Source organism: Chrysemys picta, chromosome 6, assembly GCF_011386835.1.
Source record: "Chrysemys picta bellii isolate R12L10 chromosome 6, ASM1138683v2, whole genome shotgun sequence".
NCBI lineage: Eukaryota > Metazoa > Chordata > Testudines > Emydidae > Chrysemys > Chrysemys picta.
In genome coordinates this window covers 24,325,032-24,340,643 of record NC_088796.1, presented here as the reverse complement: position 1 = coordinate 24,340,643, position 15,612 = coordinate 24,325,032, and the positions used below count along the sequence as shown (strand labels likewise).

Below are 15,612 nucleotides of genomic sequence, written 5' to 3'. Positions count from 1 at the left end.
CAAAAGAGCTTTCGAGAACAGGAGAAGAGTGTCAGGAGCTGGAAAACTACTAGACCAAAAGTCGTTTGTTTTTTGGACATTATACTGTTTACCAGCCATCGAGAATCTGTAGTTTTAAATACTTTCCACATACCTTATCTTGAAGCTCTGAAGTTACCTTTACAGATTTTTTTGTATCCTTGGTTCTCTTTCCTTTAGGCTTAGGGATGCTGAAAAGACAAGAGTGTTTAAGATCTCAGATTACCTGTCATCACACTGAACCAAGTTTTTCTATGAACACATTCAGCAGGACTGATAGTTTTAAATTACTAAGGTTTTTAAATCTCATGGTACTGGACTGGGACCTAAATGGGCTGATATTTAAACTTTTTTTTAATTTTTTTTTTAATATTTTGCACAAACTAGCATTTAAGGCAGTTTTTTGGTCACCATTAATTTCTGCTTAATAAATAACCTTGTGTGTGTGATTCACTACTTGGAGGGTTCCCTCCCACCTTCACTTCTAATGGAAGTGAAAAGTGCACACTGTTCTCCATTCTAACCCATTTCAGACCATTGTAATGTTCTGAAACTTGCCTGTAGGACTGAAATATATATTCCAGGCTTGGCATTTGTCCAAAAGTGAATTTTATTGTATTCATAGGCAAAAGGTCTGAGCAAAATAGGTTCAACTGTTTGAGAACAAGTGGGGGAAATAAAATGAACTTTACAAATCTGTTAGCATTAAAAGAAATCTAAACAGTTAAAGTACTGAAACAGCTGGAGTTAGGCATTAGACCTGAAAGTAGCCTGCGCAGAGGAGACATGCCTTTTTGTGTTTTGGTTTGGGCCAAATGTGAGCTTTCACAAAAAAGCGCATGCACAGGGCCTTACAGATTTACTGGGAAAGGAAGCACTATACAAGTGAATATACGTATCTTTGCTGTGTACTGAAAATGTAAGGAAGGTGAAGCAGCAGTTGTCTCATTCACTTCACTTCCTTAAAGCTGGAGAGTAAGGGAGGTAAGGATTCCACAATGCTTAGTAAATAACTAAGGCTATATTTTAGTCATGGGTATTTTTAGTAAAAGTCATGGACAGGTCACAGGCAGTAAACAAAAATTCACGGTCCGTGACCTGCTGAGGACTTGTACTATATACCCCTGACTAAAACTTGGGCTGGCGGTGCTCTGGGGCGAGTGGTCCCAGGGAGTTGCAGGTGCTGGGGGGGTGGCCCGGGAGTGTTGCAGATGCTGGGGGGGTGGCCCAAGGACCCTCAGAGGTGCTGGGTGGGAGGTGCTGGGTGGGAGGTGCTGGGTGGGCAGCAGCCCAGGACCCCCATTGATGCTGACAGGGAGAAAGCAGGTAGTGGCGCATAGCCCAGGACCCCTGGTGGTGCTGGGGAGGGTTGGCAGGGCTGGCAGGCTCCCTACCCGGCTCCGTATGTCCTTGTAGCTACCCTGGGTATCCCTAAGCCGCTGACTGCCAGAAGCTGGTACTGGACAACAGGAGATGGATAACTCAATAATTGCCCTGTTCCATTGATTCCTTCTGGCACTGCCCATGTCGGAAGACAGGATACGGCGATAGATGGACCACTGGTCTAACCCCATATGGCCATTCTTATGTTAAATAGTTACTATTGATGGAATATTTCACTTAAATTGAAATGCATAAATGTATGATGTGTACATTTTTTTCACTCCGCTTATTTTTTAAGCATTTTAAACTTCTGTTCCACTTACTCTCACCAAAAACTAAGACCGTAAACAGAGTTCTAATTTTACAAAAATGAGTACTTTAGTATAAACAAAATTGCTGCCTATACCCAATTGCAGTGGTTCTCAACCATGGGGGTACGCAGAGGTCTTTCAGGGATGCATCAAGTCACCTAGATATTTGCCTACTTTTACCACAGACTACATAAAAAGCACTAGCAAAGTCAGAACAAACTAAAATTACATACGACTTGTTTATCCTCTATATATTATACACTGAAATGTAAGTACAATATTTATAATTCAATCTATTTTATAATCACATGGTAAAAATGAGAAAGTAAGCAATTTTTCAGAAACTATGTGCTGTGACTCTCTTGTATTTTTAGATCTGATTTTGTAAGCAAGTAGTTTTTAAGTGAGGTGAAACTTGGGGTATGCAAGCCAAATCAGATTCCTGAAAGGGGTAGAGTAGTCTGGAAAGGCTGAGAACTACTGCCCAATTTTGGTGACTCTCTGGATAACTATGAAGAATATCTTTATAATGAATGCCCAGAACCACTCATCAAGTTGCTACACAGTTAACAGAATGAGGTTTTTAAAGGCACAAACATGAGTTAAGTGCCTAACTCCCATTTGTGCCCCGCCAGTTTCCCCTGTAAGACATTATAAAATCAAATTGTTAACAGCAAAACAAATAACTTATCTACAGGATTAGCATATTTGCTAACAAGATGGTTTGTCTGGATACTGGTTGTTTATTAAGTGTGGGCTATTTATTTGCAATCTAAAGCCACTGCCAATTTAGGAACCAATTCTAACTTATACCAGTTTTACTCTGACATAACTCAATTTCAGTGGAGTAGCTTTCAGTTTACACTGGTGAGAGAAAATTCAGGCCTTTAAAACATGGACTATTAAACTAAAGAATGCAACAAAGTAAGTCATATATTACAAGTCATCACAAAGTGATGCTGTTACCTTTTTGCTTCACTTTTTGGTTCATTAACTTCATCTACAGTTTCTGCAGCACTTGTTTTTTCAGAAGCAGTATTTCTTTGGCCAACATTTTCCAATTCTTCTGTTATGCTGTCCTCCCGGTCTGCACTGTCAGCTTCTTTTTGTTCAACTGTAGCGTCATCTGTAGTTTTGTTGTTGAAAGAGTCTTCATACGTCTATCCAAAGAAAAAATGTGTATTTATTGCTCTCAGATAATTAGTTGGCAACTGTGTGTACAGTAATTGCAGATTTAACAATTTGCCTCAACGAAAATCTAGCTTGTCTATTTTTACATTGATGTTTTGTGAGAGACGCAGTGAGGTGAAGAGAACTGAAGTTTTGGCTGTAGCATTTTGAGAAAGAATCAGGCTGTGATGAAGAGAAGAGAGCCAAAGAGTCTTTATCAAAGGTCTAAGAGTCACAGCTCAGACTTTGCAAGAACCCATAGCACATAGCCGTTAAGGCATAAAGAAGGGAGGATGGAATGATCTATACATCGAAACATCTAACATTTTTTTTGTAATTTTGTATTAGATGATTCTATGAGGTCCATTATTATTAAAGCTGCCCAACACTTCCCATTAAAAGACCTTGTTTTCAATTGCTTATGACTGCCAAACTTAAGCATTCGGGCTGAAATTTTCCATGCCAGGTGTTTGCCTCAGGAAAATTTCAGCCAAAACACTGCAACTCTTACCCAGATTGACAAGGGTCAAGGAGATCTGAGGCAACTAGGTAATGTATTTTCTCAACCTTTTAAGCAACACTGAAAGGGTAACAATTAGAATTGTGTTGGGTGGAAGTGAGGTGCTGGGAGACAAGAGAAGGAGAATCAGTACATTAGTTACTTTAGTAAACTCAGACAAAAGAGGCTTACCAAGATTGCAAGTAAACTAAAGCTACAAGAGAACATCACTAATTTGCATGGATGTGGGAAAGGCCCAGTACAGATTATTGAATTTTGTGGATTACTGAGTGCTGTTGGCAAGGTTAGTGCACAGTATTATGCTTCTCCTGGGGCCAGTGGATTAGCAGCAAATCACCTCTGGCTATACCTCTGGCACTCAGAACTGCCTCTCAATCTTAAACAAAAATAGAAGATTATATATTGGACAATAGTTGGCCATATTGCCATATTGTCAGAGTCAAGCAACATGCATACAACAGTTTCCTGAATGGAAGCCAGCAACCTGTTCTAGCTGAGAGAATGGATGGTCCGGTAGTTAGGGCATTAGACTAGAATTTACGAGATTTGAGTTCAGTTCCCTGCACTGCCACAGACTTACTATGTAACCATGGGCAAGCCACTTCGAAAACCGCAGCACAGAGAGGCTGTCTGTCAAATGGGGCTAACAGCACTGCCCTACCTCACATGGGTGTTGTGAGGATAAATGCACCGAAGATTGTGAAGTGCTCTGATACTACTACAATAATGGGGGTTATACAAGTACCTGCGTTAAAACAGATATGGAGTCAGAGTGTCTTTGAAAACAATGGACTCCTTGAGAAATACACCAGTCGATTAGATGTAATAAATTTAGCAGCTTTTTCCAGTCTCTAGAATTCCTAATTCCCTCAATTTTTTACACTACTGGAAAGCTAGGTCAGAAGACCACAGAAATAGCTAACCAAGATTTTCAATAGAGCCACAAAGATTTTGTATAAACTACATACCGTCATTGTTTTATGTTTCTTTTTCTTCTTCTTGGAGAGTCTGTAAAAAGGTAAAAGTGAAGAGTTGAATAAATTTTTAGATTGCCAATATTATATTTTAGAAAGATTAAAAACCAATAATTCTATGCTACATTTTAAGTGATAATAGTTCTGATCTCACTTGTATCACAAATGCAACAGGAAGTCATGGCTAGAAAGAAAAAAACACTGTCAGACTCCTGAAGTGAAAACAGTTAGCTGTTTTGTGCGCTATTTATGGTATTTAGTGACGTCTCTGTAGATTTCTTGCTCAAACTGAATTAAAAAAATCCAATCCTTAATGACTGGACATTCAGAAACCAGCTTTATCATAAGCATAGTACAGCTTTTAAAAGTATGCTGCATCTTGCATAAACTAGCTTCCAATTAACTGAAGCAAACAAGTTTTCTAGGCTAGTCTCAGTGCCTGACAGACAATGCTGTACCTACACAATAAACACTCGGCCTGTAACAAGATCTCCTGCTTTAAAATATTAACATCTTTGCTTTGCCTTGGCATTTATTTTTCTATAAAGCCAGAATATAAGGAGTGGGAGACCATTATCCTACAACAGTTCATTCCACTGATATCATTAAAAATCTACTCTTTTTGTTGGAACATTGACGCAAAGAGATATTTTAACAACTTGTGCAGTACAATTAAATGAGTCCTGATGTGATCATATGCCTATCCCAGGACTCTTTTTCAGAGCCTCATAAAGACCACTATTACATAGTGGAACTATAACAAATGCTAGAGTAAGTGTAAACAATCTATTTTTAAGGTACTTCTGTTTGGGTGTTTCTTCCATTTCTTCATCTTCTCTGGTATTCACTTCATTTTTGTCATCTGTAGATACAGAAAATTCCTCCTCCTCCACCTCCAGCTGTTGCCGTAACAGCGCTACCATCTCTCGGTGCTTCTTTGACTTTTCATGGTTCTTCATTCTATAAAGAGCAGTAGATAATTACTAGACTATGAATCAGGAGCAATTGTTACTTTAAGCAAATTTTATTTCATTTACATATAAAGGTCTCTGATCAATGACAATGGTTAATGCCTTTCAGTGTTCATAGTAGGAATTTCTAAAACAAAAAATACCTACTTGAATGAAAAGGGTTAAGCCTTTCAAAGCTACCTAGGGCATGTGGATGCCCAAATGCCATTACAGTGGATTAACTTTAATGGGTATTGGGCATCCAGATAACCTAGGTGAATCTGAAAGTCTCCAAGCTTTTCAAAGAAACAAAACTTACGCTTTCTCGGTCTTTAAGGATTTGTCACAAGCAGGGCAGTACAAGTCATCATAAAATTCAATGCCTTCAGCTTCATCACTCAGTTTATCTGAAAAGGGAAGGGGAAAAATTAGCTGAGTGATTCTTAGGAGATACTGAGTAATTAAAGAGACAGCATGCTTTCAACAATGCCCATTCAAGCCCTTTAGGATTACTGAAGTGTGCAGAGTGATAAGAACTCTCCCCCTAAATAATCTGTTCCTTCCCTGCACAACCACAAATAAGCATCCATTACTAACATGAAGATAAGTGTTCGAAAGGAGAACAGAACACTATGGGACTAAACTTTTTCCTTAAATAGCTCAACTGAAGTTAGTGACATATGCCAGCAGGGAATCTGGACTTAAGCCTTGAGGATTTGAATGCACCTATACGATTATGCACATACAAATATGGAGCAACTGCAAGGTCTTTTTATAGGTATCAAATCAAAAATACATTAACAGACCCTTACCATCTATTCCTTCTCTTGGCTCCTGTTCCTCTCTTTCCTCCTCCTCATCAGATCCATCTCCAAATTCCTTTTCATACTGTGCTTCCATCTGCTGCAATTCTCTCTCTAGATCAGACATAGCTATCCAGCTCTGCTCTTTATATTGCTCACCAAGCCTTTAAGCAGAATACAACAACTTTTTATATTTCAGACAATTTAGTGGTAACAGTGTTTTATTTAAGGGTCATTATTTGGTCATGTTCACTTATTTAAAAAGAACGAAACCCCCAAGCTGTCTTGTCTCAACCAAATCCAACACACACCAGTAACTAGTTTCTTTGCAGGGACTGGAAAACTGAACAGATAGGTTGTGAGTGTCTGATTTACATAACTACTGTACAATTACTCCTCAACAGTTGTACTTCAGCTATTCAGTTCTTTGCTCCAATTGCCTTCTGCACTCAATTTTCAAGCTCTTTGCCTGCAGCAAAACCATCACTTGGGCTTCATTACCTTCAGTGGAAAAAAAAAATCCACTCTATTAAAAACATCCAGAAACAAGGAAAGTGGGCCTATGGATTTGCTGGAAAGAAGAGTGATTAAATAGTCTCTGCCTCTTTTGTGCCAAGAATATATTTTGTGTTTACAGTGAGAGAATCCCAGTGCCCTGCTCCTAATTCACTCTTGAAATATAAACAAAATATATTGCACTTAGCCCAGGGAGAGTATTTCTTTCTGACCTGGGAGGAGCAAAAGACAAAAGTGATAAGAGAGTGGGGAAGGAAGAGCAAAAAGGCTTGTTCCCCCCTCCCCAAGTTTACCTTTTAGCAGTCTGAGTTTAACAGCTCATTGTTTTATGCAAGTTTGTTCCTTTCATTTAAAATGAATATCAAAAAATTTCAGTTAACGTGCAGATATTCTGAGTTGATAGGAATTGTCATGGGCTAATAAACTCCTCACCTTCAGAGGTATATGATTATTACCAAATGAGAAGCACCTTTCCTCTCAAGTTAATCAACTGTTAATCAGTCCTGTACATTGTTTCCTCAGCAAAAATTTATCATGTTCTAAAGTGTTCCCAAAGTTTAAGAAACAAATTGGGGTATGAAGTTTATATCGTGCAATATTCTTGGCATGATGGTAAGGTAGTTAGTAACTTTGTCATAAAACAACACTACCAAGCAGTTGGTCAAATGTAGCTTTAAAGTGGTCTTAAAGTATAGACCCACGCAAAGCACACTGAATTCTAGACTAGATTACTGAAAAGGTACAAGTTACACAGCCAAGGTCCAAATCTAAGGAAAATGGTTGCAAACATTAATCAAACAGATGAAAAAAAAAGGCTTTTAATCACCAATGCCATTCCGGATACAAAATGTCCCTCAACTGTGATACTCTGTGATAAAGGAATGACAGATCCCCTTAAAAAGTAAAAGGAACTCCCACCCCACTTCACTTATACTCAGCATTCTTCTGCCAACCTGCTACCACCTTTGTTTTGTGGATTATGTGGCATTGAAGACTTTGACAACAATAAAATACTGATTATTAAAACTTATTTCATATTTCTTTACTACCCACAAGGTGTTGGGTACAAGGAGGATTGTCTCTGCCATGAGCAGCTCAGTCTTCAAATCTCAGACTTAAGGACAAAAGTTCGAAATGCCAACATTTATTCTTTAAAACAATGTAAGCTGCAGGTGGTAAAAATATGACCCAATATGAATCTCCCATGATTATTTCTCAGTTCCAAAAATGCTTCCTTCAATATTTACATACTTAGCTTGTTTGAGTTTTTGCTGTCTCCGGAGCTCCTCTGCTTTCCTAGCTTTTTCTGCATTCTGTTCTTCTATGAGTTTTCTGTGTGCCTGTACTCTCTTATCTCTTTTACGAATAAAAGCCACTAGCTGACGAACCAGTTCATTCCTCTCCTTTCTTGCTTTGTCTCTAGTTTTCTTGTTCTCTTTCTCCATAGCTCGTTTCTCCCAACGGTTTGATGCCTGCCGTGTGTCATACTCCTCTTTCCAAGCAAAGTTCTTTTGAGTACAGAAACTCTGCCAGTAAGCATAAAAAGGATGGACTACCTGTTGAAAAGACGGGAATTGGCAAAAGTTGTAAGACATCATATTGAAAAAAAGCTACCAAAGTCTATTTAGATTTTCATAGATATACAAACTCCAAAGCCAGAAGGGACCCTTACACTCATCTCATTTGACTTCCTGTATACTCAACGCATAGAATTTTTCCCAGGAGATGGATTAAAGCATGTCTTTTAGATGGATATCTAATCTCATTTTAAAGACTCCATGCGGTGCTGAACTCTCTCTCTCAGGGTAAACTGTTCCATTGTTTAATTACCCTCGCTGGTAGAAAATTGCATCTAAGTTCAAGATCGAATTTGCTTAACTTGAACTTCCAGCCACTGGATCTTATTATGCCTATTGAAAAGCGGCCACTAATCACATATCTTTTCTGTGTGTAAATACCTATACACAGTGATCAAGTCACCTCTCACCTTCTCTCCAATAAGCTAAATAGATTGAGTTGCTTAAGCTTCACATCGTAAGGTTCCCCTTCCCCGCTCTCCCCCCCCCCTTTTCTCCAAACCCTGGATCATTTTTGTGGTTCTCTTTTGAACTCTCTCTGGTATTTACACATTCTTGAAACACAGACACCAACACTGGACATAGTATCCTAGTACCGGCCTTACCACCACTACTGTGTAGAAAAGCAAGATTACTTCCCTATTTCTGCTTAATACAGTATTCCCCTTTTTATATATCCAAGGATCACACTAGCCCTTTTAGCCTCAGCATTTCTGAGTGACTGCTGTCCAAGATGGTTTCTCACTCTGTTGGCGTAAACTGCACTCTTGTTCCTTGGTGTGTTATCCTGCATTTAGCTGTATGAAAATGTATTTTGTTTGATTGTGACCATTTAACTGGGTGATTCAGATGACTCCATAACAGTCATCAATCCTCATCACTACTTATTACCCGACCAATCTGTGTCGTCTGCAAATATAACCAGCAAAGATTTAACATCTAAATTGTTGATAAAAATATTGAATAGCACTGGACCAAGAACCAATCCTTGAGGGACTCTGCTAGAAAACTGCATCACTCATTGAGGTCTTCCCACTAACAACTACATCTTGAGATCTGTCAGTGAGACAATTTTTAATACATCTAACATATGCTGTTAGTTCCATATACAAATTTTTAAATCAAGATGTCATGTGGTTGTAAATCCAATGCCTTGTAGAAATCCAAGATATTTCTTACTATGTGGAAAAAGAGATTTAAAATTTTACTGAAGCCAAGTTCCAAGTTCACACTAAGTTAATTAAAAAAAGCTGCCATTGGCCTGTGGCATCAGTAAGGGGGTAGATCTTTGGCCCAACGAGGGATAAGATGGTAGTGAAACCCCTCTTTACTGTTACATTAACAACCAGTTAAGCATCATGTAGGTTTTCCTGTCAAGATACTGCTGGGAACTCCCACTGTAACAACTGCCATTAAAAAAAGTCTTTTTAACCATTTATTAAAGAGATGCAAAAAACCTCACAGTTTAAGCATTTAAAATGAAAATTACTAAGCCTTTTATTATGGCAATATCCCATATTCCTTTTGCCTCTATAGAGCTATTTATAGGGAAAAGCCCCACTTGACAGTCTTAGATGGTATTCACTGCCCTTTCTGGAGGTAGCAAGAATAGGTTAGTTTAAATGGTTTTAAATTGTTGCTGCTGCTTTTGTAAGACCAATGCGGTTTCCTCCTTTAAGACAAAAGGCGCACATGGGAAGAGAAAAGAATAGCAAATATAAAAAATATAGCTTGTCTCTGGTGCTGATTTTCACTTGCAACCTTGCTGGTGGAGAAACACAGACCTAGCACATGGTCTTATTAGCCACTCTGAGACCTACCAAACTCATACCAGCTTTGGGCTGTTTAAGACATTGCTTTTAGGTGGCCTCTCCAGCCACAGGTTCACAGAAGTGTTGAGAAAGGTGCAGTCCTGGCCAGCTAAGTCCAACTTTCAGAAAACAGAAGGTAGAGATAGATAGGAAAGAGGAGAAATAAGGTGTAGAAGGACAGTGACAGAGAAAGGGGGTGATAACAGGAACCCAAGGTTCACACTCCAGGTTCACACCAGCTTTAACCAAGGCGGCTGAAAGCAGCATATAATCTGGTTCCATCTTTCTGGCCCAGTCTGGTCAGAATGCCTTCCAGGATCAGGATGATGAAGGCCCAACAATGTCATGGTGGATCTCAGGGTCCCAGGAAATGGTGGCATTGTCAATGTTAAAAATTGTTTGCTTTAATCCATGGCTCCCACAGCTTCCACTTAGTGACCCCAGATAAACAAGGTCAAAAATGGTGTGTCAACCTCATTCCATCAACACATTTTGGTGAGTCACCCATAAACATTTCCTCCCATTTCTACAATTGTTAGCTCATTATGCCAACCCATGATTTTGCTTGCAGTCTTGAAAACCCCTTATCACAGTCCAGTTTGTAACAGGCTATTTTCTCCAACTTCTACAGACTTTCATAAACAATTTTCTCGAATAGCCTGTGTTAGGACTTTGATTATCTTGGGAAATTTAGAGTACTTGTCTCAACAGGCTAGAAGGTACATTAATATACACATAGTGAAAATAGTGTTACCGCAAATCACATTTCACTGGAATATTTTGTCCCTGTTTTCATAACAGTTTTCCATCTGATATGTACAAATTACTCACAACTGATTAAAAGAATATTATAATTTAAATGTTAGGAGGAAGTATTACGAAGAGGTAAGCGCAAGAAGGAACAGATTAGAATATGTATTTAGTGCCAATGCTCTTAAGTGCTTATACAGGGAGCTGATTGCTAGCTTACTGTTGAAGGCAGCATAAACATGCTAGTAGGTTCTGGGAACAATCTTACAACGGGAGATTTTTTAGTTGTTAGTTGGCATGGCAGAATGAAAGGATCAGCCTTTGGGAGAGGAAGTAAGAAATGACAGAACAGCTGGGAGTATAGATGGTATCATGAAAGTATAAAGTGGGGGCATCACCATGAAAAGCCTTAGATGGCGGGAGAGATTTCAGCAGCAGTCACAATTGTTGGTTATCCACTATCTCGCGTATTTTGTGTTATGCAGTGAGCAAGTTTTACTTTTGTAATTGTGGTTTAATAAAACGGTAAAATTATATAACACAAATACAGTCTCTTAATAAATAGTTACGTCTTCAGGTATTCCGTGCTGTAATACATAGCACTACAGAACATCGGCAAGGCTGATTTCGATCAGACATCAAGGATTAAATCTATCCTTTTATTTCTTAGGCCTAGTCCACACTTTAAATGTTACGGCTATAACTAAGCTAGTAATGGGTGAGATTTTTTTTTTTTAGGCAACATAAATATGCCAGTATAAGGAGCTTTATACCAGTGTATTCTATTTTGCTTCACTGAACTGGAATAAACTATACTGATATATGCATTTTTATACTGGAATAACTGCATACAAAGACTGTGAATGGCTAGCCAACTACAAAAGTAGTTTCTCCTCCGTTGGTGTTCACACCTCAACTGCTAGAAGAGGGCCTCATCCTCCCTGATTGAACTAACCTCGATATCTCTAGTCTGACTCACTCTTGCTTGCATATTTATACCTGCCTCTGGAAATTTCCACTACATGCATCCGACGAAGTGGGTATTCACCCATGAAAGCTCATGCTCCAATACATCTGTTAGTCTATAAGGTGCCACAGGACTCTTCGCTGTGTCTACACTAGGGGTTTTGACACTACCTATGTCGGTGTAGGTAAAGCAGTGAAAGGTTTAAGTATACACAAGGCATTAAATAAGAGCTTTTGGTTAGGCAGGGAAGGCTTTATGTACACATTGGGCCAGATTCAACTCTCAATAATGTCAATGGGAGCCTTTCCTCTGATTTCAAAGGGAGATGGATTAAGCCCCAATTCCTAGTGATATTACGGTGTAAAAAATAGTTTAGACTTCCAAACGTTATGTATCTTACCTTATCATAATCACTCTGAGAGTATCCAAAAGTAGGGAATTCTTCAATATCTTCCTGAGATATATATTCCATCTCTTCCTTTGCAATATTTTCAAAAACTTGACGATAGACTGCAAAGAACCCCTGAAATATACACCATTGTTACTGAGAAATTAATTGTATGCTTTTGCAACTAAAGAATTAAAATGATCAACTTCAGAGAAAGATTATTTAAATTCTACAGTAACAGTTTTAAGTCAAAATAAAGACTTTGCATACCAAAATTAAGTGATTATGCCAGGCTCTAAGAGCCCTTCCAATTTTTAATTAAAAAAAAAAAAAAACCCAACTAAACAAAAACAATCAACTAATACAAAAAAACCCATTGTGACCCAGGCAGTTGTGTTGGATTAAGGCAGGAGAGAATTCCAAAGACAAGAATCGCCTACCAGCAGCTCCATTATTATAAGCTAAGGGTGTTCCAGCTCGCTGCAGCTATGGCAGTATCACAGAGAGATGGGCAATCTCTCAGGCAGGATATTCCAAACCATTTGGGACTTTTTAGATCAACATCAACACCTTAAACGCCACCTGGAAGTTAAATGGCAACAAGTGCATACCCCAGAGCACTGGCATAATGCCGCTTTTTATATCCTAATGCATTCCAATTTGTGAAACATTTCAGCATAATGGGATTGCACAGTGAAAGCGAAGTGCCTGGGGATGTATTACATGTAAAGTGTTGGTATACAATTGTACAGCAGTATCGATTAAGGGGACCTTTAAAGCTGACTAAATATCCAATGTATGTTTTCCTCCCACACCCCCTTTTTTAAAGTTTACCGTAAACATTTTTCTACTTATGTTCGGTAATTTTAAGAATGGTGTATTAATGCACCAATTTACTTCCATTGCCTTTTTAAAAAAAAAAAAGTTTTAACTTGACTCAGTAGAGAGTCAGTTCATTACCTCTTCATCATCACCATATCCAGAGTAACAGTTAACAGTGAAGTAGCGCAGCAGATCCAAACTATCATCTTGATACTCTCCATCAACCCCTCCTTTCAGCAGAGCTTCCCTGTGGTTATCATACCTAGCAGAAAACAGCATCAAGAACACATATAACTTAAGACAATCACTGAGATGAAAACCCCAGGTAGTGTGGGACCTTCCAGTTGTTCATGGAATACCTATTACTGTTACTGTAATTCTTTTGGGATAAAGTTATCTAACTTGTTTGAATAAAATGTTTGACGATTCCAAGAATGTGAATTACAGGTTCTACAGATCTCTAAACACATTCTCCAGGCCCTCCCCACTTTTATGCTGGTGTGTGCCATTCGTTCTTTCAGTACGTGGAAAAGTGAAAAAACAGTGCTTCCTGAGAAAGTAGCTAAACATATGAAGTAAGCAGCTCACTGTTATCCAAGGAGGAAAAAAAGGTGCATGCAACTATAAACCTGGGAGAGACGCTTGAGAGAGAACCAGAAGCAAAAACTATTTAAAACACAACAAATCGATCCAGGAACACAATTTTTAAAAGGTGATTTCAAGTGTTCTTTGTTACAAGAATACGACTAGTGTGTTCTGTAGCTGTAACCTCAGGGCCTAACAGTTGTATACATCGTTACTGGTGGGAGAAACCTCTTAACTGGCTGTTAACCGCTAAAGTCTCAATCCAGACTACCAACATAAAGAAATCACAAATGATTTCAATGGGAGTCCTGCCTAAGACATGAATGCAAAATCAAGCCCTTTGTTAGATTGTTTTTTCTGCTCCACTGGCAGACAAATATTACTTACCAAGCTCTTTCTTGAGGATCACTCAGTACATCATATGCTGCTTGGATTAATTTGAACTGTTCTGCTGCTTCATCAGCATTTTCTAGATTTTTGTCTGCAATAGAAGTCATTACAATTTAAACCATAAAGATCATAGCAACAGCTGGGACTCATGTCACAAAGTAATTATTTAGGAAATCAGACAAATTAAGAAAAAAGTAAATTCAGAAGGACAACTCGAGGCCCTTATTGGATGTATTCGGTACACCACAACTGACTAAAATACGACTGCTGATCCAGCTTCATCTTTCATTAATGTTTCGCCTTCCACCATCACTCTGCCACATTAACAGGCATATTAAGAACAAGTCTGGAGAATTAATATTTACTTTAAGTATAACTTAAAGTTATACTGCTGCACGTAAAGAAACAGTTAAAGGAACAATGTCAATTTCAATAAGAATTACAAAATAGTTTCAGATTCAGAGACAGGTGTAATGTCGTCTTGACAACTTTTGTGGTTTTAGAATAAAGTTTTCCTATTTAAAAAGAAAGTGTACTCTTCCCTGTTCCAGGCTGCAAATAAGGGAAACTGACTATACATAAAGTGACACTGAGCGCACAAAGCGAACAGGAAAAATACAAAAGACATTTTGAAAAGTCATCCTACGTGCGGTCTGGAAGGAATTGCTCCACAGGTCAGACTGGCAATGACCTTGGGGAGGTTTTGCCTTCCTCTGCAGCATGGGATGCTTGCCAATATCATCTAGATGTATCTCAGTTGATCAATTCCCTGCCATTGCAGAGGCCTTGGACACTGGCACACCTCAGTACCTCTAATTTCGGTTGCTGGGGTTGGTGTGCAGGTGTACGGTGGTGGCCCAGGATATACAGGAGATCAGATGTTACTTGTACGCCCGCTAGGTACCAAGCTCGGGAGACTTTCAGGGTGAGGCTGGTCCCCTAAAGCAGAAATGAAGGGGAAGGGCACTGGGAAGCCCCTGCCCGCACCCTTCCTGCTGCTCTTCAAAGAGGATAGGAAACTAGGCTGGCAGATGAGCCAGGAGAAATACCCGGGAGATGGTCTCACACCGCCGGGCGCCCCGCCCCGAACCCACATACCTGAGCGATGCCTCAAAGGGAGGGGGGGGGGAGAGCAGCCTCACCGGCCCGGCCAGGCGATGGGAGCCCCGGGCTCAGCCAATGGGACACGGGACCTGGGCCAGGGCGCAGGGTCGGGCCCCGCAGAGTCCCTAGAACCCCTCGCGGCTCCGCCCGCTGCCCACCTGCCCTCGGCATGGGCCCGCCTGGCCTGGCCGACGGGGCGCGCAGGGCCCTCTCCGAGCGGGGAATGGTGGCGCGGCCGTATCCCCCCGATGGTGCGGGCCGGCCCGGGACAGTCCCCGCAGGGCGGGCGGACGCCGGGCCCGGCGCGGGGAAAGGGGCGGCCCAGCAGGGAGGAGCAGGCCACGGGCGGTGCGGGGCCCTGAGCCCGGCGTACCTGGGTGCCAGCGCAGCGCCAGTCTCCGGTACGCCCGCTTCAGCTCCTCGTCAGAGGCGTCGCGCGCCAGCCCCAGCACCTCGTAGTGACACTTCATCGCGGCGCGCGGAACCCGAGGAGCCGGCCCGGCTCCGCGCGAGGGGGACGCCAGCCGGTCTCGCCGCCGGCAGCGCATAGGGAGGGGCCGGAAGGCGCGCACA

At 40.4% G+C, this 15,612-nt stretch overlaps 1 protein-coding gene across 1 annotated transcript in view; it reads right to left on the bottom strand.

The window, feature by feature from the left end:
- DNAJC21 (DnaJ heat shock protein family (Hsp40) member C21) overlaps positions 1-15,612 on the bottom strand; it is a 17,522-nt gene extending 1,910 nt beyond the window's left edge. The window contains exons 1-11 of the mRNA XM_008171743.4: positions 15,413-15,612; positions 13,933-14,026; positions 13,099-13,222; positions 12,151-12,273; positions 7,897-8,201; positions 6,139-6,293; positions 5,646-5,733; positions 5,178-5,336; positions 4,371-4,410; positions 2,679-2,872; positions 134-209 (exon numbers count right to left, since the gene is read on the bottom strand). Coding sequence (XP_008169965.1) covers positions 134-209; positions 2,679-2,872; positions 4,371-4,410; positions 5,178-5,336; positions 5,646-5,733; positions 6,139-6,293; positions 7,897-8,201; positions 12,151-12,273; positions 13,099-13,222; positions 13,933-14,026; positions 15,413-15,587 — 1,533 coding nt within the window. The 5' untranslated portion in view covers positions 15,588-15,612. The remainder of the gene's footprint in view (positions 1-133; positions 210-2,678; positions 2,873-4,370; positions 4,411-5,177; positions 5,337-5,645; positions 5,734-6,138; positions 6,294-7,896; positions 8,202-12,150; positions 12,274-13,098; positions 13,223-13,932; positions 14,027-15,412) is intronic.